The sequence below is a fragment of the Malaclemys terrapin genome, chromosome 12, assembly GCF_027887155.1.
Source record: "Malaclemys terrapin pileata isolate rMalTer1 chromosome 12, rMalTer1.hap1, whole genome shotgun sequence".
NCBI classification, from domain to species: domain Eukaryota; kingdom Metazoa; phylum Chordata; order Testudines; family Emydidae; genus Malaclemys; species Malaclemys terrapin.
Window position 1 is genome coordinate 11,687,286 of NC_071516.1, and position 25,539 is coordinate 11,712,824.

Genomic DNA, 25,539 nt, shown 5'->3' on the forward strand with positions numbered 1-25,539 from the left:
TGGGCCGAAGGCAGCGGAGCCCTGCGGGGAGCTGCGCGCCGCAGAAATGCCCCTTTGCAGCCGCTAGCCCCCGGGGGGATGGCGAAGCAGAAACGGTGGGGGCGGGCTGTTGGCAGGGGGAGGCGATGGCCCGTTCCCGGTAACCCACGGGACCTGCCGCGCGTGGGTGGGAGAGGCAGCCCCCTTCCTTGCCTCCTGGCACAGGGAAGGGGCGCGGCCCGGTGCCCGGGGGTGCTGCGGGGCGGATGGGCCACGCCGGGGCAGATCTCGGTGCGTGGCTGGGGGGTGCATTGCAATGTGCAGCTGCAGACGGGGTTAAGACGAGGAAGTCTCCACCTCCTCTGGCAGCTCGAACCTGTAGCTGCCAAGCTCCATTAAAACGATCAGCGGCGCGGGGCGGGGGGCGCAGGCATTCCTGCAAAGCGGGGGCTGAGCGGGAGCCTCTCGGATCCGAGTCCTGCCGAGGGAGACCCAGGGGGGTGGTGGTTAATGAGCCCCCTCGCCCCGCTGTCCCTCCTGGCGGGCCGCACGAAGGCAGAATAGCCGCGGAGCTCCGGAGCAGCCTGTGCTGGGGCTGACACCCTCCCTCCCCGGGGCAGATGAATTTCTAAGGGCTCCTCCTCGCCCCACATGGCTCCGCGGCTCTCCCGCAGGGTCCCGCTCCACTGAGAACCCGAGCCAGCGATCTGCCCCGGCCAGCCAGCGGGCTCCGTTCCTCCTCGGCGGGCAGGTGGGAAGGAAGCCGGCTGGATACCACCATGGGCCAGTCCTGGTGCCTCATTGGGCTGCTCCTAGGTAGGTGACACTTCGGGGCCGTGCACTGGAGGGGAGGAAGGGACCCGGGGAGGGTGGGTTCTGGAGAGCGGTGGCAGGGATGTGCCCCCCTGTCCCCATAGATAAGGGTCTGCCAGCATCCAGGCTGGGTCCTTTTGGCCTTCAAGTTCCTCCCCGGCTCTCTCCGGAGGGTACCTCGGGGTGGCACTGGAGGTGGGGGCCCCTTTCCGCAAACCCAGTCGGGAGCGCTCCTTGGGGTGCGATCCGCCAGAGGGCTCCGGGCGCGGAGACTTTTGCTGCGCAAGGAAAAGTGACGCTCCGCAGCTCACCAGACTGGACGTGCACCCAGGCAGGGCCGTGCGTGTCCCCTTCCAGCTCCGATCTGTAACCGCTCGCCAGACATTCAATAAAAGAGCCGAGTTAAGAACGACGAAGAGCCCGGGCACCGTCCAACCCCCCGAAGTGGCTGGTGATGGGGGGGGACTCTTGGCTTTATTGGGGTCCCCCCATCTCCCCAGGCTTGTCTGGCTCTAAGAAGGCCCCGGGGATGGAGGGTTTCCATCCTTTGATTTGAATGGACTTTGCGATACTTTCTAGAGATATTTCCAGCGTTTCTTCGGCATGAAATACAAGTAGTGGGGGGCTGGAAATGCCTAAGTGGACCGGGAGCTGGTATTGATCTGCTCAGGGATAGCTCCTGGAGAGGAGTCTTTCACCAAAGCCCACATGTTGGGCTAACACAGAGAAGAGAGGCAGCCTCTGGCTCCCACCCAAAGCTCCCTGACTGCTGCTGATCATTACCCCGCAGACCGCCTTTGCAAACTTCCCTCTAATGATCTTTCCTTCCCGTCCCAGACAGTGGAGCAAGATAGGAGTCTGTGTATAACTCTAGCAAGGGCTGGGAGACGCTTCTTGATGCTATTTTCAACCGCCAGGGCTGGAGTTCCTGGGACCATTTTCCAGGAAGAAGCCCAGAGGCACCTGGCTTGGGGGTGAAATACATCAGAAGTATCTCACGTCTCCAAGAGGAGACACATCGATTTCCCCACTGACCTCTAGGGTAGCTCTAGACACTCCGAACCTGGCTGCCGGCATATTTGCGCCCCACCTTTAGACCTGGCAAGGTTCACATCTCAACCACCGCAGCTTTAGCAAGAGATGTCTCTGGGTGCTCAGAATTCAAGAACATAATCACTGCCGTGCTGGCGACGAAGAGAGCAGCATAGGGCTACATGATTCCCCATTAAAAAAAAGTGAGCTGTGGGAGGGAAGGAAACTCTCTTTATCGCCCCTGCTTGGACAGCGTGTTTCCCTAAAACACACAAGGGAGACTCAGCTGAAACTGTTTGTCCATGTCCAGTGTGAACTCCTCAACAGAAAAAGGCCGAGTAAAATATAGCATTGAAGGGAGAACGGGTGATCTTGGGGCGAAGGTGCTAGGCTGGAGGGCTAGAGACCTGTAACAGACTTCCTCTCCGTGACTTAAGTTTCTCCCTCTGAAAAATGGGGAGAAAAATATGACCTGCCTCCCAAGGGCGTTTGGAGACTCAGTTCATTCATGCTTGTCAAGTACTTTGAGATCAAGGGGCGAAAGGCAATATGTAAGTTCAAAGCATTTAAAGCACTAAATACAGTCAGCAAGAACTCAACTCAGCCTTTTAAAATACTTAGTTGTGAGACGATCTGGTTTTGTGTGCCATCTGTCACAACGCCTGACGGTGATGTTTGAAGGAACGTCCCATCAGACCTTAACGTGTAAACAAGATCAAAGCTAACAGCTGTACCGTCTCAGCTGAACTTCACAGCCTTGGAGTTTCGATTTGAGCTTTCGATTCAAACCAAACACATTTAATAAGATAACAGAAATTGGCAAAAGGTGGCTATAGAAAGATACCATTTTTACCCCACCTCGCCTGTGCCCAAACTCCAGAAACAAATGACTTTTGTCCCCTTCCTTTTGTCCAGTTTATAATCTGTAGCTCAAAGTGATGGCAGCATTTTGCCGCTAACGCGTAGGAACTGAAATTCATTAATGGTGAATCATTAAAAGATGATGTTCAAAAAAAGCCTGGATTGTACATAACTAACCCTTCCCATCTCACAGAATATAAACTGGTAAACAGGGACCGGCTGTATGCATTATATTTTCAATGTCTGGCAGCCCTGTTTGTTTGGATAAGGAGGGTTATACAATAAATTAGCACTTTCTAGCTGTTGATTTCTCAGTGTTGTTACATTTGCAATACATCATTTTAGAATTAGGGAGGTAGGGATTTTAAAAAATTATGAATATTTTGGGGATGTGCCTTAGCAAAGGGATAAGGAAACCAAAGGGATTGTATAACCTCGCTTAGGTGCTTTCTAATTTCGAGGTTGACTTTCACAGCCGTTGTATATCATCCATGAAAACGTTGTTTTTATAAATGACGTGCTATGTTGTGGGCAAATATAGGAACCCACTGAAAGTAAAACCTCTTTCCAGACTTGGTTCTGCCAGATGCAGCCTCTTCTAGGACTGGATTCCAGCTTTGGTTTTCTCCATAGCAATTTCTGGCTTTTGAAAATTTCCTTACTCAACAATTTGTGCTTGTGGGGAAAATATAGAAACCACAATATATTTTTTCACGTATGCTTTTTTCTTTTTTCATCTCAGCCCTATCTTTATCTAGATCCATATACTTTGCAACATGGCTAAACTATCATTAAGGAAAGCGCAAACAGAGTCAAATCGCAGGATCATAGCACATTAGTTGTTGATTTTTTGTGTCGCTTTGAAATAAAGAGTAAAAAAAACAAAACAAACAGACAATAAATTAGCAAGCAAACTTGGTCTATATTAAACATGAACAGAAGGCAGTATTATTACATTGTCAGTAAAATATGTATAAACTTGGTATTATCTTTTTACGGGATTCGCTTTCTAATCATATAATTGAACTCAACTGTTGATCTTATCTTACCCCTGACCCCATAATTTTCAAACTTAAAAATAAACAGTGAAAGGCAAGAAGTCCTTTTATTTTAAAACTGGCTAGGTTCTAAACCATTTCAGAGAAGCTACCCATGGAAAATATCGGTGTGGTGTATTGGAATGTAAAAACGTTAATGAAAGTTTAGATAGAAATTGAGCAAGCCTCTTATGCTCTTACGTTTCCAAGAATGAGTGGTTCTTTGGTGAAGAAGGATCAGAAATCAGAGTCAGCTACTTAACTCAAAGAAAGTAGATTGATTTCTATTATTAGTTATTATTCCCTGGGCCCCCTCCTTACCTTCAGCATTATACAAAAGAGAGACCCAGCTCTGGGCCCCATTGAAGTCAATGGGAGACCTTCCATTGACTTGAATTAGTTTAGGATCTGGCCTGAGTTGTCTGTCTATATATTTTAAGGGTCCATTTCTGCTCTTATAGAAGTCAATAGATGTTTTGTCACTGATATCAGTGGGAGAAAGATTGGGGCCTAATTTAGATTAAACTATGAGAAATTGCACAAGGATTTAAGCAAGCAGTGTTCAAAATAGAATGACTGAAGTGGGGGAACTCTTGTAATGGGCACCACGGATCTGAGCGGGGGAACTGAACAAAGGAAATATATGGGAAAGGAAGAATGCATATCTCAACCTGCCAAGCCCCAAATGTGGGGTGCAACATGTCACAAAGACCCTAACTGAGGGACACTAAAATTGTTCTTGCAAGAAACTTAAAATGCTGCTGGATTCATTCTTTTAAAGTAAATAACTTTTTTTCATAGGCCCAACTTCATGATCCTTTATTTCTGATGTAACCAATGTTCAAGAGTAAAAGTGAGTAGGTAACTTTTTGACTCAGTAATGACTCAATTAAGTGACATCAGGAAAATAAGGGACACTGCAGACTTATGTTCTGCAGAACAGGTCCAGTTGATTCCTTGATTAACTCCTCCCTTTAACTCCTTCTTTCATATGTATTTTTAACCAATCTCGGCCAATCTTTTGATTTTATCAGCACAAAGATTTTTTTACACTAACAGCTATGCCAGGTCATACAGCTTCAGGTAGAAAACATTTGCAGGCACTTAGCGCTAGTGTACTTTTGCTCACTTTGAGTATTGGTAAGAATAAAGCTATATCCTGCCATTGAAACATGCAAAACATCCACTGCCAATAGAAGTCATATTCTGTCATCAGTCAATTCCCCAGACAACCACTGAAGAGTCACTCACAACTCCCACTGAAGTAACTTTAAGCACTGAATTTTTGGCCCCACTGAAGTGAAAGGCAAAATGTACACTGAGCCAGGACTTCACCCTGTATCTTGTGATCAGTTCACTCCAAAAACTCCCACTGGCATCAGTGGAATTCACCTCAGCTCTCACATTGAAGTCCATGAGGTATGGGTGAGGTTATGTGGGGGATGGATTTTTTATTTCCCCTCTTGAAACAAAACACAATGATACTTTGTTTTCCATGTTTTTCATATAATTTTCCAGTTAGGCCACCTGGAAAAGGCCAATGAAAATATAGATGACAGCAGAAATTTGTGTCAAGAAAGTCCTAAACTTTGTTAATTTAATAGTGCAAGTGCAAGTCCTAGATTATGCAGCATGTAGGTTGAACGTTGGCTTTAATTTCAGCATCTGTCGGCAGCATTTAAGAGAACTGGAATGCATAAAAGTTGGCTAATATTGACAGGCAAAATAGTAGACTGAAATTTCTAACTATCTAGAAACCACACCCAGACCCCAAAAAACACATGTTAAAACAACTCTAATTCTATGCTTTAACTGAATGAGTAACCTTTTTCTTTGGTCACTCGTGACTGAGTTAAATATGTTCGCTTGTGTCTTTATTTCGGTACGTGTTACTGGTCTGGTGACATGTATCAGTTTAATACCTTTGAAATACCCGTGGAATCTCTTTGAGACAACTTCCACCATCAAGCCAGCTAAAGTTCCGCAACTGAGTGGCTCACATTTTCTTTAGGGACAGTCTCCAGCTTTTCATGGTTCTCCACCCTGCAGGCCTCACTCGTGGAGCCGAGGAGAGACCTGTGTCCTTTTGAAATAAATCTGTTTGTTCCTATTATTCATCTCTCTATTATTGTAATGCCTGGAAGCCCCATTCATGGACCAGGGCCCCATTGTGCTAGGTGCTGTACACACACAGAACAAAAAATGGTCCTTGCCCCACAGAGCTCACAATCTACCTTCCTGTAGTCTGATTTTCAAAGGTATTTAGGTGCCTAATGGGATTTTCAAGAGCGCTTAAATAGATTTGACATCTGATCCCCATTAGGTGCCAATCTGAATCTTTAGGCACCTAAACACCTTTCAGAATCTCATTCCCCGATTCCTATGATTCTGGTTTCATAGAGCCAGGCTGTGAACCCCTTGCTCCCACTGATGAGCCATTACTTACACAGGCAGTTCCCTTGAAGACAAAAGGGTTACTCAGGTGATTGTGAACCTCCGGGAGCAAGGCCCACAGCAGTCCGAGAGGCAAAGACCTGTTAGATATCCAGGCCTTCTCCCTGCCAAGGCTGGCTTATTCCCTACTGTAGACTCACTAATGCTTTGTGCAGGCTACTCTAAAATATGCCAAGGGAATGGGTTGCTATAGTTTAATAGATTTCAATGTCAAGAAGTTTATCCCAGTGTTCAGGCTACATTTTTCCTTTCTTCATTCCTTCCCAACAGAACCTCTTTATTCACCGTAAGGAATTCCTCCCCTTCCTGGGTGTTTTTAGCCTCCGAATATTTATAGACTCATCATATCCATCCCCCACAGCCACTTGTACTGAGCTCTCTAAATCTTTCATTGTAATTCAATCCCTCCCACCCCCTAATCATTTTTGTTGCTCTGCTCTCAGCACCCGCCAATGCCCTTTACATCGAGCAAATGCTATATTTATGTTAATATTATATAGTAGGTGGTCTCTTGTGCTCAGGAGCCACATAAGTGATTTAGACATTTGAAATGAGGTTGGCATTTCATAGCCAAGCTGTCGTCTGATTACCAGTTCCGCTCTTGAAAGCTCTCTGGGAAAAAATATACTTAGGAATCACTATTAAACAGGGCCAGGACGGCCACTAATAAAGCATCTCCGTGGAGAGGTTACATGGGGTCTGCCAATGCGTAGGCATTATATAAGCTTGAAATGACTGAGTGCCATTCATTTCAAAAGGTGTGTCTTGTTTTCTGCTGAGTTTCCATCTCTTCAAAATGAAGGGAGATAGGTGCGATTTGGTAAAAAAATATGGATTCCAATGAAGGTTTCTCTTTTATCTAGTCACAAATACAGTACCAGAGTAGTGCCCCATCTTGTGTGTGTATGTGTGTGTGTATTAAACAGAATGTTGGCACCCAAATCCCACCAGCTAGGCATGCAGGAGAGTGGAGATGGGTCTCAGTAACTCAACCCATGTAATTAAAAGCAAACCTGCACCCTCACTGGTTCTCTAGGGAAAAAAACCTTGAGTTTCCTAGTTATTTCTTCATGTTTGGGGTTGCTCATAGATTTATCAGTGCCAAACTTTTACGACAAGCTAGGTCAGAGTTTGACATAGCTCACAAAGCAGCACTGCTGCCTCAGTCTGTTGGCTTTCTTCGGTGCTTGCCAAGACTAAACTCAAAGCAAATCAGTTCTCCGGTCTATTCTTATGTCTCCTAATTAACCCTCCTCTCTCCATATTGTTAGGCAGGTACATGTAATTATCAGGCATTACCACAAGGGGAGCTCTGTGTATATGTTCTAAGCCCACAGCAGGACACATTAAATATAAATAAATACACCGCTACCCCGATATAACACAACCCGATATAACACGAATTCGGATATAACGCGGTAAAGCAGCGCTCGGGGGGGGGCGGGAGGAGGGGGGCTGCGCACTCTGGCGGATCAAAGCAAGTTCAATATAACACGTTTTCACCTATAACGCGGTAAGATTTTTTGGCTCCCGAGGACAGCGTTATATCGGGGTAGAGATATACCTATCTCATAGAACTGGAAGGGAACCTGAAAGGTCATTGAGTCTGGCCCCCTGCCTTCACTAGCAGGACCAAGTACTGATTTTGCCCCGGATCCCTAAGTGGCCCCTTCAAAGATTGACCTCACAACCCTGGGTTTAGCAGGCCAATGCTCAAGCTACTGAGCTATCCCTTCCCCCCAACTTGTCCATTATACTTAGGGCCCCAACAAATTCACAGTCATGAGAAATATGTTGGCCCATGAAATCTGGTCTCCCCCTGTGAAATCTGGTCTTTTGTGTACTTTTACCCTATACTATACAGATTTCATGGGGGAAACCAGCGTTTCTCAAATTGGGGGTCTTGACCCAAAAGGGAGTTACAGGGGGGTCGAAAGGCCGGCGGCGTGGCTGGGAGCCAGGGGAGTGGAGCAGGCTGGGGCCAGGTCGCTCTACTTACTGGTGAGTGCAGGCCCGACCGCTTCTGGAGCCCTCAGGGGAGTGGGGGCAGGACTGGGGTCGGGGCGGGAAGAGGCAGGGCTGGGGCGGGGAAGAGGCAGGGCAGAGCAGGGGCGGGGGCCCTGGGGAAGAGCCGGAGTAGGGGCTGGAGCAGCACACAGCTGCGCAGGGCACCAGAAAATTTGGTGCCCCAAATTTCCTGGTGCTCTGCGCAGCTGCGTACTTTGCGTATGGGCAAGGATGGCCCTGGCTGACCTCATGACATTTACAAATTTAAAAATCCTATGACCATGAAATTGGCCAAAATGGACCGTGAGTTTGATAGGGCCCTAATTATACTGAAAGCACCCCAGCTACACTGGCCTGTGTTGACTGGGCAAGGGCATAGCTAAATACATGTTGGCATTGACCTAACCACAATGGCTAAACCTACAAAGGACTATATTCCCAGATGGTATTGCGCATAGGTTCCCTTGTTTGACTTTTTGCCATTGACCAATTGGCTATGGGAGATTGTCTCTAGTTTCTGGGTCCACATAATATTTTGGTTAAAAAAAAATTAGTAGAGCAGTTCCACCTGGGCCACAGCCAATCAGGAAAATAAGTTATTTGCCAGGTGTTTCAAATATATTTACACATACAAATGAATAAAACTTGTGCAATTAAAATACAGTGGATGCTGATAAGTATAAAATTCTTTGAGTAAAGCATGCTGAGGTCTCAGTGAAATGTGCTCTCTGCCACTACTACCGAGTTTTATTAGTATATCTCTATGGCCCTCTGAAGTGGATTCTGCGTATGCCCCTTGCTTTATATGCTGTATTTTGGTACAGAATCCTCTGAATCTGTTTCCTCCTGTGAATCCCTTTATTCTCAAAACTGACTTCATCGTGGACTGGGATTTTTCTATCAGTTTCATGTTAAAGCATTCCGAGTGAGTGTTTCCTGAGTAAGGCCCTGATCCTGCACCACTAAATACAATGGGAGCTTTGCTATTGAGTTCAATGAGCGCAGGAGAAAGAGTAACCCCATGTATACATTGTGTTAGGCCCTGTTTTTTTCTCTCTTGGTAAACTACCAGAGAAGGCATTTTAAACATAGGTAATCAGATTTAACCTTGGCAACACTAAAGACGACCCTGAAGGTACAGGAGAGAGTGTCTCCTTCACTCCCACCCTCTGTAGCCCAAATACCAGCTGTCTTGTCTGACATGCTTTTCCCTGTTTTCTGTTTCAAATGTGTAGGCCAAATCCAGCCAGCCTAGCTCAGGCAGAATTCCCACTGAAGGCTTGTGGGATTGAGCAGTAAGCTCACAGGAATAGAGACTGAGGATGTGTGTGATGGTTCTAACTTTTATCTTGCTTATCTTGACTCAGTAGGGTCTGGCATATTTTAGAAGGAAAAGCTGTACCGTAACACCAGTGTCTCTGTAGAAATGAGTCAGTTCACCAGGGTATTAATCTAAATGAAACACTAAGTTACAAAAGAATAGGGCCAAATTCTGTCTTCACTTATACCCAGGTTGAAGTCAATATGGTGTCCGGTAGATAAGGAGGGTAGAATCAGGCCCATAGTTGTATTCATACTTTTTTATAATTGCACGTTTTGACTGAGGTAAAATAATTTGAGGTTGGTATTTAAAACAGAAGCAAATATTGATCGAAACATTACAAATACAACAGGCCCTATATCCTATTCGGGGATATTGGGTTTGTTTGATCGCTTAGAAAACAGCTCTGAAAGAAAGATATTGTAGCTTCTTTTTTTCAATCTTTACATTGCTTTTTACTGCTGGAATGACATCACACTGCCAGCCAGCCAGTCGCAGTTATCTGAAGCTGTGTGATGGATTTCCTAGAGCTCCTGCTTTCATAGGATGGTATCTCTGGCAATAACAAATCCTTTTCCGTGATTAACATAAGAATGGTCATGCTGGGTCAGACCAAAGGTCCATCTAACCCAGTATCCTGTCTTCTGACAGTGGCTGGTGCCAGATACTTCAGAGGCAATGAACAGAACAGGGCAATCACTGAGTGATCCATCCCTTGTCATCCAGTCCCAGTTTCAGGCAGTCGGAGGTTTAGGGACACTCAGAGCATGGGGTTGCATCCCTGACCATCTTAGCTAAAAGCCATTGATGGACCTATCCTCAGTGAATTTTTCTAATTCTTTTTTGAATCCAGTTATATTTTTGGTCTTCACATCCCCTGGCAATGAGTTACACAGGTTGATTGTGTGTTGTATGAATAAATACTTCCTTATGTTTATTTAAATCTGCTGGTTATTGATTTCATTGGGTGACCCCTGGTTCTTGTGTTATATGAAGGGGTAAATAACACTTTCTTTTTCACTTTCTCCACACCATTCATGATTTTATAGACCATTATCATATCTCCTCTTAATCATCTATTTTCTAAACTGAACTATCCCAGACTTTTTAATCTCTCCTCATATGGAAGCTGTTCCCTACCCCTAATCATTCTTGTTAACCTTCTCTGTACTTTTTCCAATTCTAATTTTTTGAGATGGACAAACAGAACTGCACACAGTATTCAAGGTGTGGTATACTATGGATTTATATAGTGGCATTATGATATTTTCTATCCCTTTTTTAATTCTTCCTAATATTGTTAGATTGTTTTGACTGCCACTGTACACCGAGAAGATGTTTTCAGAGAACTATCCATGATGATGCTAAGATCGCTTTCTTGAATGGAAACAGCTAGTTTAGACCCCTTTATTTTGTATGTATTGTTGGGATTATGTTTTCCAATGCGCATTATTTTGCATTTATCAACATTGAATTTCATCTGCCATTTTCTTGCCCAGTCACCCAGTTTTTTGAGATGCCCTGGTAACTCTTTGCAGGTAGCTTTGGACTTCAATATTGTGAATAATAATAATAATAATTTTATATTAACTGCAAAGTTATATAGAACCGGCATCCTGGCAAACAATTTCCTCCTCCAACTTACTAGACTACACTCTGATCTCAAGTCAAGAAAGCATCACTAATCAGGAAGGGTGCTTAAGCACATTCTTAACTTCAAGTGCATGCTTATGTCACATTGAAGCCAATAGGACTTAAGGGTGTCTTCAAGTGCTTTCCTGAGCTGGAACCTCTGTTTGCAGACATGTAAAATGCAAAATAGTGCTGAGATTCATTGTATTATAGTTAATTTTATAACTGATTTTAATACATAATATAGGTCTTCCCCACAAAATTGTGCTCTTGGGAAATTCTTTATTTTGAGCATATTAAAAAGCCTGCTAACTTAATCTCAACACAAATTCAAGAGAAATTGATTTGGTAAACTACAACCATTTTCCTCGCATTTAGAAGAATGGTCATTCTTTTAGCAGCTAACCCCAAATCCATTCTGCATGCTTTCTCAGGGGAGAAGAATGGCAGAGGAATGCTTTGTTAATAACGTCTGTGTGGATAAGTGTAATTCACTTATGCAGAATACATTTGTATGTTTCTTATCCATAGTTTTGTTCCAGTCTGAACATTCCTTGCCAAATATCAAAGGTTTTGTGTCATTCTTAAATAAAGAGCTACGTAATTCCCCATGACTGTAGGCACTGATCTTATCCATGCGAATGGGTGATTTAGTGAAACATTAGAATTATAAATGGAAATAACAACTTTGGCCATAGGAAGCAACAGCAGGTAGCAATCTAGCCCTGGAGAAGAGTTGATCTACAGTGCCTAATTTTGTTGCAAGCTGTAATGTGGGCAATTTCTTCTCTATTGATTGATAAGAAACAAAGCTGTATGACTAAACTCAACTTTTTTTCCAAAATCAATTTACTTGGTAAAACACAAACAGAATTTGCCTCCAACAAGGCGTATTGGGCTATTTCTCTCCTGGGTTTTTTTAATTATTATTTATTTAAAAGCTGAGAAGTGGATCTGAATCAGTGTAGCAGACCAACCAGACCAAGTGGAAGAGAGATGTATGCAGCATAACCTCTCATGAGATGGGTTCTAGTTTAGAGGTCCAAACGTGCAGCTCTCAAAATCTTCTCTTAATTTTAACAGGAATTTAGCTTGACTAAGGACGGCAAGATATGCCCCTTCATGAGTTGATATTATGCCCCTGATTTTTAAAAAGCTGCATGTGCAAATGTGTGTGCAAAATACCTACCTAATTTGTGCATGTACATTTGGTTACTGCAAGGGCAAATGACTAAGGGCCTGCTCCAACTCCCATCGACAACGATAGGCATTAGATCAGGCCTCACTTCCAGTAATTGGCATTTACAATTGCTTGATCTAGATGTGCAATCATTATAATGGTGCACATAATTGGCTCCATTATTTGGGGGCTGGGGGCAGGTATTTTGGATGCGGCACAGGTAGCTGTTACTTAGTAGAGAGCTGGAAAAACATATTGTGGTGCCTAGTGATGGGTCCTTTGGAAATTCCTGTGGTTAACAGATATGGATGGATGGGCAATGAGTATATAGCAGGGGTCACAATGAGGGCTTCTCCTTTTAGTGATTGCTTTTGCTCTGTAGCTCAAGTGTGATACCTTTCCTTCTCCCCTGTTTGAACCTTCTCTCCTGAGCCCCCTTAAACCAAAGTATATGCGGATTCACTGAAATATCTGTTTTGGGGTGGAAAAAGGAACTGCTCTGACTCCCTTGGCAGTCGCCTGAATGAGAGGAGGACAGGTGAGTGATAGGACTTTATGCTGCTCTTATTTAGAGTAGAAATGATCTCAGGTAGAAATGAGTAAGTAGAAAGTGGAGTAAATGAGTAGATTAGAAATGAGCTCAAGCTACAAAATTCAGACCTGGATCTGAATTCTTCCAACTTTGGGGGTGTTTGGTTCAGAGCATTCAAGACATAGAATCATAGAAATGTAGGGCTGGAAGGGACTTCAAGAGGTCATCAAGTCCAGGCCCCTGCACAGAGACAACTTAACCTATTCCTGACAGGTTTTGTCTAACATATTCTTAAAAACCTTTAGTGATGTGGATTTCACAATGTCCTTTGGTAGCCTATCCCAGTACACCTCTACCTCGATATAACGCTGTCCTCAGGAGCCAAAAAATCTTACCGCGTTATAGGTGAAACTGCGTTATATCGAACTTGCTTTGATCCGCCGGAGTGAGCAGCCCCGCCCCCCCGGAGTGCTGCTTTACCGCGTTATATTCGAATTCGTGTTATATCGGGTCGCGTTATATCGGGGTAGAGGTGTACTTAACTATCCTTATAGTTAGAAAGTTTTCTCTACTATCTAACCTAAATCTCCCTTACTGCTCATTAAGCTGATTACTTCTTGTCATACCTGGAGAACAATTGATCACAGTCTTCTCTATAACAGCCCTTAACACATTTGTAGACTCTTATTGGGTATCCCTCAGTCTTCTTTTCTCAAGACTAAACATGCCCAGTTTTTTTAACCTTTCCTCATAGATCAGGTTTTCTAAACCCTTTATCCTTTTTGTTGCTCTTTTCTGGACTCTCTTGAATTTGTCCCCATCTTTCTTAAAGTGTGGTGTCCAAAACTGCACACACTACTCCATCTGAGGCCTCACCAGTGCCAAGCGGAGCAGAGCAGTTACCTCCTGTGTCTTACATACACGCTTGTGTTAATACATGCCAGAATTATATCAGTCTTTTTCACAACTGACTCCACATTTACAAGACCAACATTTGGCCCTTTAACTCTAGTACCTCTGGTCAAATCAAAATATTTCACTGTACGCTGTAACATAATTAATTCATATATTTTGAACTGTAGCTAAATTCAGATTCTTGTCTCACTGAAGGATGTCAGAGCTACAAAGGAATCTCTCAAAACTGGGTGACTGGGCAACAAAATGGCAGATGAAATTCAATGTTGATAAATGCAAGGTAATGCACATTGAAAAACATAATCCCAACGATACATATTAAATGATGGGGTCTAAATTAGCTGTTACCACTCAAGAAAGAGATCTTGTAGTCATTGTGGATAGCTCTGAAAACATCCACTCAATGTGCAGTGGCAGTCAAAAAAGCTAACAGAATGATGGGAATCATTAAGAAAGGGATAGATAATAAGACAGAAAATATCATATTGCCTCTATATAAATCCATGGTACGCCCACATCTTGAATACTGCATGCAGATATGGTCACCCCATCTCAAAAAAGATATATTGGAATTGGAAAAGGTTCAGAAAAGGGCAACAAAAATGATTTTGGGTATGGAACAGCTTCTATATGAGGAGAGATTAATAAGACTGGGGCTTTTCAGCTTGGAAAATAGACGACTAAGCAGTGGCAAAGCTTGGTGCTGAAGAATGAGCATTGAAGCTGTTTCATTAGGAATTTATGCCTCAGATCAGACTAAGGGTTTTTTGGGGTGGGGAAGGTCTATTAATGCCCTGCCATTGGCCAGATCCTCAGCTGGTGTAAATCGGCATTATTCTATTGAAATCAATGGAGCTAAGGCTCTAGCCCATGGTGTTGACATTTGTTTTCTACACTGAGCGACTGCACTGTGGAATTTTCACTTATAATCTTGCAGAACATCCCATGTCTTTATGTGCTGGCTTTATTCAAAAACACCTTCCTAATGAGAAGATTTAAGGCCTTATTCCATTCCACAAGCCAGGCTCAGATCCCGGGTCGTTTGAGCTGGCCCTTCAGTGATACACAGTTGGATGGTTTGGTTTCTCTTCCCAAATTAAGGGCCCTGTTGTAACAACCCCCCCCCCAAATAGTCAATGGAGTCAATGGAGAGTTCTAAATGTTTTAAAATATATACATGTATGTACAGTATATATGTATATGTATGAATATATCAGTGGCACTTTGCTGGCAAAAAGAGGAACAATTGCTTTTTTGTGTGTGACATATATGTAATGGGTCAGATTGTGGCCCCTTAGATCTACTTATGGGCTGGGGTGTTCTCCAGGCATAATTCCCCTCCTTCAGACAGGAGGAATGTTCCAGTCTCACCATTTCCTCCTTTCAGAGTCCTATCCCAGACGTCTAGAGTCCTCACGAGGTCACAGCCATAAGGATGGCCCAGGCTTCTACTAGGTTTGGCGGCTGCTTTTTTTCTACAGGAGATTGGGGTGGGGCAAACCCTGCCCCTCTGCGGTGATGACGAGGTAATCTCCAGAAGGGAAACCTCACACAAAAAAAAGGCCCCTCATACAGCTTTTAGGAAGGGACAACTTGGTGCTTAAATTGCAGTAAAACCAGTTCAAATGTTTGGCGTTGGCCAACGTCCGGTAAGTCTTGCTCTGTAGATGCTTGCTCAGAAGATATATATATATATATATATATATATACAGTAAACTGTCTCCTCAGCTTTCTTTGATAGACAGGCGAGAGAGCAACCTCTGTCATCTGCACCAGTCGTTGAATGAAATCTTCCAGAGTGCTGCTAGGTAAATGATAGAACAGAGTTAGAGTGAGCCAGCCCCCAGTGGGCCAATAAAACGAATGCAGCCCAGTGCAAGTGTGCAGGGACACCTAACCCAGGGACATTATTTTGCTAGATGGCTCAATATAAGCCAGGGTTTCAGGTGTTTTAATTAGAAGGCATGTCATTTATTTATAGTGGGCCGAATCCTGCAGGTTCTCATTTAGGTCTTACTCAGGCAAACTGCCAATGGCTCCAGCAGCAGTTTTGCCTGAGCAAAGAGTGAATAAACATCCAAAGAAAGTCTTCAGGATTTAGCTGAGTGTTCACACATTCCCTAAGCCAGTAACATCCGTTGTTACGGGAAATGAGGTAAGTGACAGAGTTACTGTCCTTATGGCGGGCGACAGGAGAGGCTAACGTTCCCATGTTGTAATTCCCTGGTTCAGTGGCAGTCTCAACAATAGATTAAAAACTGAGCGAGGACAAAGAGCTCTCAGTCATATTTGAAGATTTCAGCTGTGAACTGAGTGGGTTCAGAGGAATCTCCAACTGAGCAACAAATAAAATAAAATTATTCATGAGTACTAATGAACTAGTGGCCTTAGTTACAATTATTTGGTTTCTATGTTTGAACTAGTTTTTCTTGAGGTCTGTGACCAGAGCTTAGCCAGTGAATATTCAGGCTGTGTGAATTAAAACATGAAGCGAATAGGACCTGTGGGTACTGAGCACCTTGCAGGATTAGACCTCAGATGCCAGGGGTCGGCCACCTTTCAGAAGTGGTGTGCTGAGTCTTCACTTATTCACTCTGAGTTAAGGTTTCACGTGCCAGTCATACATTTTAACGTTTTTAGAAGGTCTCTTTCTATAAGTCTATAATATAGAACTAAACTATTGTTGTATGTAAAGCAAATAAGGTTTTTAAAATGTTTAAGAAGCTTCATTTAAAATTAAATTAAAATGCAGAGCCCCCCGGACCGGTGGCCAGGACCCAGGCAGTGTGAGTGCCACTGAAAATCAGCTCGCGTGCCGCCTTTGGCACGCATGCCATAGGTTGCCTACCCCTGTGATAGCAGATCTCTCTCAGCCTTTTTAATCTGGGTCTGTTGCTCTTCTGCACATACAGAGTTTAAGCTGTGAGGTTTGCCATTTTATGGGCCTGCAGTGATCTTCATGGATCAGAATATGGGCACCATCCAGACTGGTTGTAACAATAGGATTTCACACTCTCATAAAGCCAGCATCCAGACTGAGCGCTGGAGCAACCGACCATGCTTCAGTGTTGTGCAAAAAGACAAGCTAATTTGCAGCAATACAATATGCGATTAAGATGACCAGGCTTTTGTGAATGAGCTCTTCTCCGTGCTGCTGATGCATTCAGCAGGCTTGCAGTCCAAGCTAATCAGGATGCAGCGAATGAGTGATGGGCACAGAGAACACTTGTGCGCCAACATCTGTCAGGCAAAATGACTAAATCTGCTGCGTAATGGACGTAATGGCAGTAATGGCTTCTGATTTAAAATTAAACTCGTCAGCTTTGCCTCTGCATTCAGTTCTGATAAGCATCTTGGCATTTCTCTCTAGCCGATGCAGATCATTACTGGTGAAAGATGTAAGGATTTAGCTTCCTGGGAAGAGTGGGTTAAAATTAGTCCCAAACTGAGAAAAAAAGTACCTAGGTACAACAACAACGTGCAGTAAAATGTCCCTTAAAACACTACACAGTTTAAACACAGCTGTGCAAGGTTCTTTGGCAATGTGATATGTACCTTATAGAGAAAATATAGTGTCATTATTAAAGGTATGGGTAAGTACATTTTAATGAACACTAAAGTCACTCATGTAATGGACAGTATATGAGCCAACTTGTGGGCATTTTTAAGGAACGTGTGTTGCCCCTTCCAAAATAATACTGTTGCTTGTTGGGCCTTTGAGACTGCAGAGCACTGAGATTGCTTTGTTCTCTGAATTGATCTTATTCATCTGATCAAGTGCCATCAAGAAATTGACTTTTTTGACTTAAGCGGCTTTCTCACGGTTTCATCTGAAATCCAGGGAGAATAATAAATGCATGAACTGATAATGCTGGGGATCATGAAATAGCTGTGAAAGGCTGGATACTACCAGGGCTTTTCAAGCTGTCTGTGTGATGATAATCACTATCCGTGAAACAAGCGGCTCCATCTGTAGCTCTAGGACAGGAGAAACAATCCCTTTCTGGCAGAGTTACAGGACTGGATCTAAAGCACTCTGTCCAGAAACTTAGCAAAAGGACCAAATAGTGCACCAGAAACGCCGTTGAAGAGCAATTCCTGGAATAGGCAGGTCGCATTTGGTCTTTTAAAAAAAAAATCTTTAGTCAAACTAACCCATTTAATTGTAAAGTGCAGGAGCGACTGCATCCGTGTTCTGAAAGCATCTGTCTTATTTTAAGCCTATGCATCTGGAAAGAAGCTATGGGACGTGCCTGTGTCTCAGGGTCAGCAGCACAGCACTGGAAAACTGCACTGGGAGCCACAGTGCCAGTACCAACTGCGCCACCTACAGGACAGCGCTAGAATTTCAGCTCTACTGCCTCCCCGGCTGGAAGGTCATTGGATTTCTACGGGGTAAGGATCCCAGTAGCCCAGAGGAGTTTGCAGATTGTGTGTCTTGCCTCTTTGCTAAACTCTGCTGACAGGGTGAGGTCACCTTACTAAATAGCATCATCATGGTGCACTGATGGGCACACACTGTTAAACTGTAGAGTGTGCCTGCTGTTCGTGATTTTCCTTTATGGGGAAAGGTTCATGTATTGTTTGTAGCTGGAAGAAGGCCCCAAATTAAAGAGCTGAATATCCTTTAATTTTGGGGTGGTTCGAAATGCACTCCCAGAGGTACTATTTGTAGATAGCCCATTACCAAATTAAGGGGCCAAATCAAAATCCTTGATATTATCAGTTTGGGATGTGCTCTAAATCCAGATCCAAATACTCCCTCTAGGACTTCCTCCATCTCTCTCTTAATTTGCCATGTCTGCCATACCAAAGCTGCAGATGTTGCCCCCATCAATGCCCTCTGGGCTGAGGGAACACACAATACACGGGCTGAAGTTTGAAAACACAGCAGCACATCTTTACCTATCTCACAGAACTGGAAGGGACCTTGAAAGGTCATCAAGTCCAAACCTGCCTTCACTAGTAGGACCAATTTTTTGCCCCAGATCCCTAAATGGCCCCTGCAAGGATTGAACTCATAACACTGGATTTAGCAGGCCAATGCTCAAACCACTGAGCTATCTTTAAAACACCCCACTGCCTAGACATTATTTACAATGTCCTTATGTGAACGGCCTTTGGCAAAGGCACAGTTCTGACTAGCAGCTTCTATTGTACACAATGGAACAGGCTCCAGTGCACCTCTCACTACGACCAGGAGATGAACAGTGGGTCATAAACTCATAGGTGCAGCGAAAGGGAGAGAAAATAAGGGATTTTCAATTTAAGATCTCACAGGAAGCATGCTAGTTTACTTCACAAAAATTTCACTAGCAGCTTCATGAAAAACAGGCTCCCCTTTAAGGGCAAAGGGGCGTCTCACTGAAATTACCACCCCTAAATCCTAACCCAGGCCAATCCCCTAAACTAAACTTCTGAGACTGGGCTGAGTTCTGGGGATTGGCATAAACTCCTGAATTATTAATCTTCCAGGCCAGAGCAAACATCTGAGCTACAGCAAACTTCCACATGCAAGTGAGCTTCTGAGTAGTGCTACACACATAGCCTGAACTAAGCACCTGAACTAGATAGTAAACGCCCGCCCGCCTACCCCACAACTCCTCACAGCTAGAACAGGCTTGTAAATAGGATGAGCTCCCAATTGGAGTGAGATCCCAGGCAGAGAGACCAACTTTATAGTCTCTTAGCCCCACCCCTGATTGGTTTTGGCGAATCAGCCCCCTCCACCTGACCCAAAATGGAGTCGCGCAAGCAGCATTAGCTCTGCATCCTCTTCCTGCCATGGTCTCTGTGTGTATCCTAACAAGGGCAATGAAAAGGAGACGCCCCCGTCCCTGCAATATGCATTCTGCTGTAAGGGTCTCAATATTACTAACCCCAAGTGTTCAAAAATCAGGAGTCCGGCTCCAAACGAGCGTGAGATTCTCAGTATAACAGAGGTTTTCTTTTTATTTGCCTTCTGGTATTTAAGCCTTGAAGGTTCATGTTTTCAAGCTTTTCTCAGCAGCCATGAGGATAGACACTTCCTTTTTTTTTTTTTAAATGAAAGGTGGGATTCTCATGCAATCACACAATGCCAGGAGCTGGGGGCTGTAAGAATAACACCAAATATCCTGACAAAATCATGGGTGTTGGCAGACGTGGGTCTGACTTTCCTGTCTCTAGCTGGGGCTCAGTAAGGAACTTTAATACAAGCTGCTTATGCTACCCATTGAATCCCATTCACAAACCTCCCCGCTGGACCGCCACCCTTGCTGTGGTGGACAACTCCATCACAGTACCTTGTGATGATGGATGTGGGGTGAGACTCTTTCTTATGTGGTCCTTTATTGGCACGTCTCTGGCATTCACATGGTACTGAGTTCCCCCATTGCTCTGTGCCACCTAACAGAGGAAACACTACTGAATCATTTGTGAAACCATTTCTATTTAAAGCCACTTGGGTGAGGGTAAGGAGGAATGAATTGAAATTCTCCCCTCCCCTTAGTCTTATGGCAATATGCCCTGGGGATAGGATGGGGTGATGCTCCACAGAGTTCTTCTATGCAAAGAAACTCTGATTTGTTAGTGGGTGTATTTTTTAATAGCTCTTTGCTGGAGGTGCAGAGAAATGAAATCACTATTGCAGGAATAATTGTCACTGGGGTAAGATATGGGGCCTTGGGGTCAATGGGGAAGGGAGCATTGCAAAGGTGAGACCCTCTCATCATGGGGTCAAAAGAAGTTAATGCCCCATTAATTTCTCTGTACAAAGAGTCAGGCAGGAATTCAAACCCCAGCTCTTCCACTCAATATGTGACTAAGGATTCTACCACCGATCTCTTCTCTGTCTTTAGCTGTGAGGTACGTCCGGGACCGGAGTTCCTCACCAGATCCTACCTGTTTTACTCCAACCGCTTGTTCAAGGCTTATCAGTTCTACTACTGGGACCCCTCCTGCCGCCATCCGTCCCACTCCTTGGTCATCAAAGGCAAACTCAGGCTACGCCAGGCCTCCTGGATCACCCGAGGGGCAACTGAGGCAGACTACCACCTGCACAAAGTGGGTATTGTTTTCCACAGCCAGAGGGCCATGCAGGAGATTTCGGCCCGGATCAATCAGACGTCAGGAGGGGGCTGCAGTGGATTCTTTCCACCTGGCCGGTCCTGGGCTCCCGGAGTCCTCTACGAGGTGCTGAGTGCCAAGGAGGGGCGGGATTGCACCACAGCCCTGGGCTTTGCCATGCACGAACTCAGCCTGGTGCGGGTGGAGAAGCATTACGAGCCCCTGCTGCAAACTCAGCCGAGCGGCAGCAGGACAGTGGAGGAACTGTACCTAGGGGACATTCATACCAAGTGGTCTGAGAGGCTCCATTATCGACCAACGGGGTATCAACGCCCTTTGCAGAGCGCTGTGGTAAGAACATCGCTTACTCCTGGGCCACATTAAAAAACGGAAGCCCAGCTTCCCTGGTGTCCCCTGTTTTTTGATGCATGTCTGTCTGCAGCCTGTATAAAACGAGGTTCTTATTTACCCCACCTGCAATAGGTCACCTCAGTATTATAATGATACAGACAGAGGTGATGGGCAGAGAGCCTGGCTTAGAAAAGACAAAATTGTGTCATGTGCAAGGTGCTGGTTGGGGTGGAGGGGGGAAGAAAGGGGCCGCCTAACCACAAACGTAGGTGCACAGTTGTATGTGAATCTGGCTTTTCCTCTTTCTAAGCATGTGGCCTTGTAGCGAGCCTGGACTAAGCAGCAAAGAAAACATAACAGAGGGAACAGTCCTCCACGGCTGGCGCATGGAGCGAATAGATTTTCTTTACCCGCTAGGTTTTCATTAGAAATCCAGACTCAGATTCTGTCCTGAGGTTAAAAGTCCCACATCATTATAAGCTCTGTGTGCTGTTATTTGTCTTGCATCCCTCATCTTATTTCTTTGTCCTGTCCTTCAGGTTGAAAGAGGAATGGGGAAACAAGCATCTTCCATTAAATCATTATTCCACAATATAATGCCATTAGCAGGGGAAATTGCCCTGAATACAATTATGTTATTCTACAGAAATCACTTTACTTCAACATAAATAATATTATACAGCAGACGTGATTTATGTTTATTTTTTGCCAGTAGCTTGGTTTATTGCCAGAAAAAGAAGGTATTATTTACCTAAATCATAACTAAATGTGATTGAGCAGCGAGATGGGGCAAAAAAGCCACTTGTGAACATTACCAGCTGGAACAGGACTAACTCTCATGAAATGCTTCATTTGGGAGAAGGTTTCCACCCTTGTGATACTGCAACAACTGGAATTTAAGAGAGAAAAAGAAAAGCACAAAATGACAAACCTCCAAGTAACAGGCTTGGATTGGTATAAAGCTGGGTGTTATCTTGGGCCAAGACCATGTACATGAGCTAAACCAGACGGTAAACATAAACATTTTTAAACGTTAACTTAAAACAAATCTAAGATACTGAAATTCACTCTTTAAATATAGTGCTAGGTTTCAGAGTGGTAGCGGTGTTCATCTGTATCAGCAAAAAGAACAGGAGTACTTGTGGCACCTTAGAGACTAACACATTTATTTGGGCATAAGCTTTCGTGGGCTACAGCCCACTTCATCGGATGCATGTAGTGGAAAATATAGTAGGAAGATATACTATATACAGAGAACGTGAAAAAATGGGGGTTGCCATACCAACTCTAACGAGACTAATCAATTAAGGTGGGATATTATCAGTAGGAGAAAAAAAAACATTTGTAGTGATAATAAGGATGGCCCATTTCAAACAGTTGACAAGAAGGTGTGAGTAACAGTAGGGGAAAAATTAGCATGGGGAAATAGTTTTTACTTTGTGTAATGACCCATCCACTTCCAGTCTTTATTCAAGCCTAATTTAATGGTGTCCAGTTTGCAAATTAATTGAATTTAAATGTGTCACAAGTACTCCTCGTTTTTTTTAAATATAGTGCTGTAATTAATCAGGAAACAGCTCTTTAAAGTTCCCCAGCACATGAGGTCACCACTTGGGGATAATTAGAAGCTACCATACATTAGAAATAACTTCATGTGACTGGTTTAAACAAGTAAGATTGTTGGCTTCACAATATTAATTTTGTTGGACACAGCCTTCTCTTTTAATTAACTAATGTGCAACATTAGCCTGCACTAGCAAGAGATTCATACAACTTTGCTGATGTCATGGCCTGCAGGTCTCAAACCCAGGTCTAGGAGATTTCTGAGGTGGGTGTTAATCATGTGCCCACCTTTCACCTGACACTGTCCTATTACCAGCTAGAACCAGGACTCCTTGAAGTCTAACTCAGCTGGAAGACTCTACCCTAAGCCCTGATTGGTGGAACAACAGCGCACCTGATTGGCTTGCTCCCCCTACTTAAGACAGGAGGAGGAGCAGGAAGTCTGTACAAGTGGGGTATACCCTGCTTTGGACTGCTCACCCAGTGCTATCTATTGCTGTCTTCTGATCTCTTGGTTTCCTGACCTCTGGCTTGTCTACTGACCCTGCACTCCTGGTCTCTGACTCTTGGTTCCTGACCTGACTCCTGGTTCTGAACCCTGGCTAGTGTGGGAACCTGGCCCCCTGCCTTATGTTGATCAACAGGCCTGGCTACCTACATCCTGGTCCTGACAGCTAGGAGCTATTTTTTAACCTGCTACGGGGAAATACTGCTCTTACTTCCTTAAATCTATAACTGTTTTAAAGAAACCCACTCTCCCCAAATTACCTCCATTATCAAAGAATTTCCTGTCTACAGAGAATATATATATTTGCCAACTTCTGAGATTATTTAGCAATAATGTACTGTGTACTGTCAGCACTCATTAGTGTGACAGTAGCAGTAAAGCAAGCTGAAAATGAGTAAATTACAGTAGACTCCAATCAACATGCATGTAAATTACCCACCCTACTGTTAACTGAGTTATTTAATCTTGTTCCATGCAAACAGTTAGATTAGCTAGAATTTCAGAAAATGATCAAATGTTATAATACTTATTTTAAAAAAAAGTCACCATGTACTGACACTTTTCCATATGAAATATAGGAAAAGGTTTCAACTTTGCATGAAGCTCTTATGGAATTAGATTGGACACAGGATTGGTTTGACATAGAGCTTTGGGCAATGCTCAGGCATCCGGGGAGGGGGCCTTCAAAATTAAATGCATGTTAGTTGGATCCACGTTTTTCATAGAGTTTAAGGCCAGAGGTGTTTTGTTGCTGAGTTTCATGGACTCTTCTAGGAGATGCAGCACCATTTCTTAGCCCTCCTTCTGAGGGTCTCAGCAGTGCATTGGCTTTTCTGGCACCATCTGAATGGATATAAAAATGTACAGGCCTATTTGACAACTCCCAGCAGCATCAGAAACTGCCTAAATAACCTTAACTGGTGGCATTTTCTTTAGGTCCAGGCCTTGTCTAAGTTTTCACTAGGCACATGGTATTGTGGGAGCAAAACCTCAGCATTTGTCCCCTGATCCTAACCTCTCAAGTCGTCACAGAAATCTTGCAGTGAAAGAAAACCAGGACATTCCAAAAGTGCCTCCCTTGTCCTGCTTGCAGCACTCCTCTTGGACCAACTGCCGCCCTGAGATGTATGCACGCGGCTCCCACTGGCCTTCGAGAAGAACCAGGTGCTCATCTCCAAAGACACAATTTGGCCCTTCTTGTTTTTCCCTAGAATAGCAGGGGATCTAGGCAGACCTTTATCTTACTAAACTGCTTGGACCCATTGGGCCAAATTCATCCCTGGTGCAGCCTCCAGGACCTCAGTGAAGTTGCACCAGGGATGGAGATTGGCCTGTTGTTGTTTAAATACTTCCAATTGGGGTTTGCATGTCATATTGTTCATTTACTTTTTGTTTGTTTACCTCCAACAGCATCATGCGCATCCTTGCCCTGCTTGTGGGATTATATACAGATCTGATGAACACCATCCACCTATATTACCAGCTAAAGCCGAGCTGCCGATGCAGTTAAGTGGCAGGTGGGTGAGTGCTCATTGTGAAGTCCGGCCAGCTGTGCTTTTTCTTACCAGGTACTTCATATTTCATGGCAACAATCGCACCTGGGAAGGGTACTATTATCACTACTCTGACCCACTCTGCAAGCAGCCTACTTTTACCATCTATGCAGCTGGGCACTACACCAAGGGCGTCCCATCCTCCATAGTGAGAGGAGGCACAGAGCTGGCATTTAAAGTGACCTGTGCTCGGGTTACAGCAATGGATCAGGTAACAGTGACTATGCTAAATTCCTCAGAGCCAGGGACCTGCGGGGAGACAGGCTTCTGGAGTGCCGGGATGGAGCAGGATATAACGCTGACCAGTGGGTGCCTGGCTTTGGGCATCAAGCTGCCCCACACAGAATATGAACTCTTTAAAATGGAGCAAGACATGAAAGATCGCAGCTTGCTATTCATCGGCGAAAGGCCCACAGACGGATCCAGCCCTGACAGACCTGAGAAGCGGCCCACCTCATACCAGGCACCGCTTATTCAGTGTGCCGGGGCTACCGGAGTCTTTTCTAAACACATCAGTCCACGCTACCTGGGAAAAGAGGATAATAATGGGAATGAAGCACTAAAACCTTTGCCTATGGCCTTTTTATTATCACTTATGGCAATGCAGTTTTTAAGATGGGACTAGATGACTCCAGCCGTGCAGCACAGAATTCAGACACTGGGTGCTAAGACAATTTTATATCCTCTTTAGATAAGCACATCTGGAATCAGCTTTGCTTTGATTCTGTACACATTAAAAAAATGGACAAAGCAA

General features: G+C 44.3%; 1 protein-coding gene across 1 annotated transcript; it reads left to right on the forward strand.

Annotated features, from left to right (window-relative positions):
• Window positions 1-260: 260 nt before the first annotated feature.
• Window positions 261-25,539, forward strand: APCDD1L (APC down-regulated 1 like). The gene is made up of 4 exons (XM_054045851.1): window positions 261-795; window positions 17,984-18,158; window positions 20,603-21,161; window positions 24,643-25,539. Exons 1-4 carry the CDS (start codon window positions 759-761, stop codon window positions 25,408-25,410), a joined length of 1,539 nt encoding a protein of 512 aa, XP_053901826.1. The 5' UTR covers window positions 261-758; the 3' UTR covers window positions 25,411-25,539.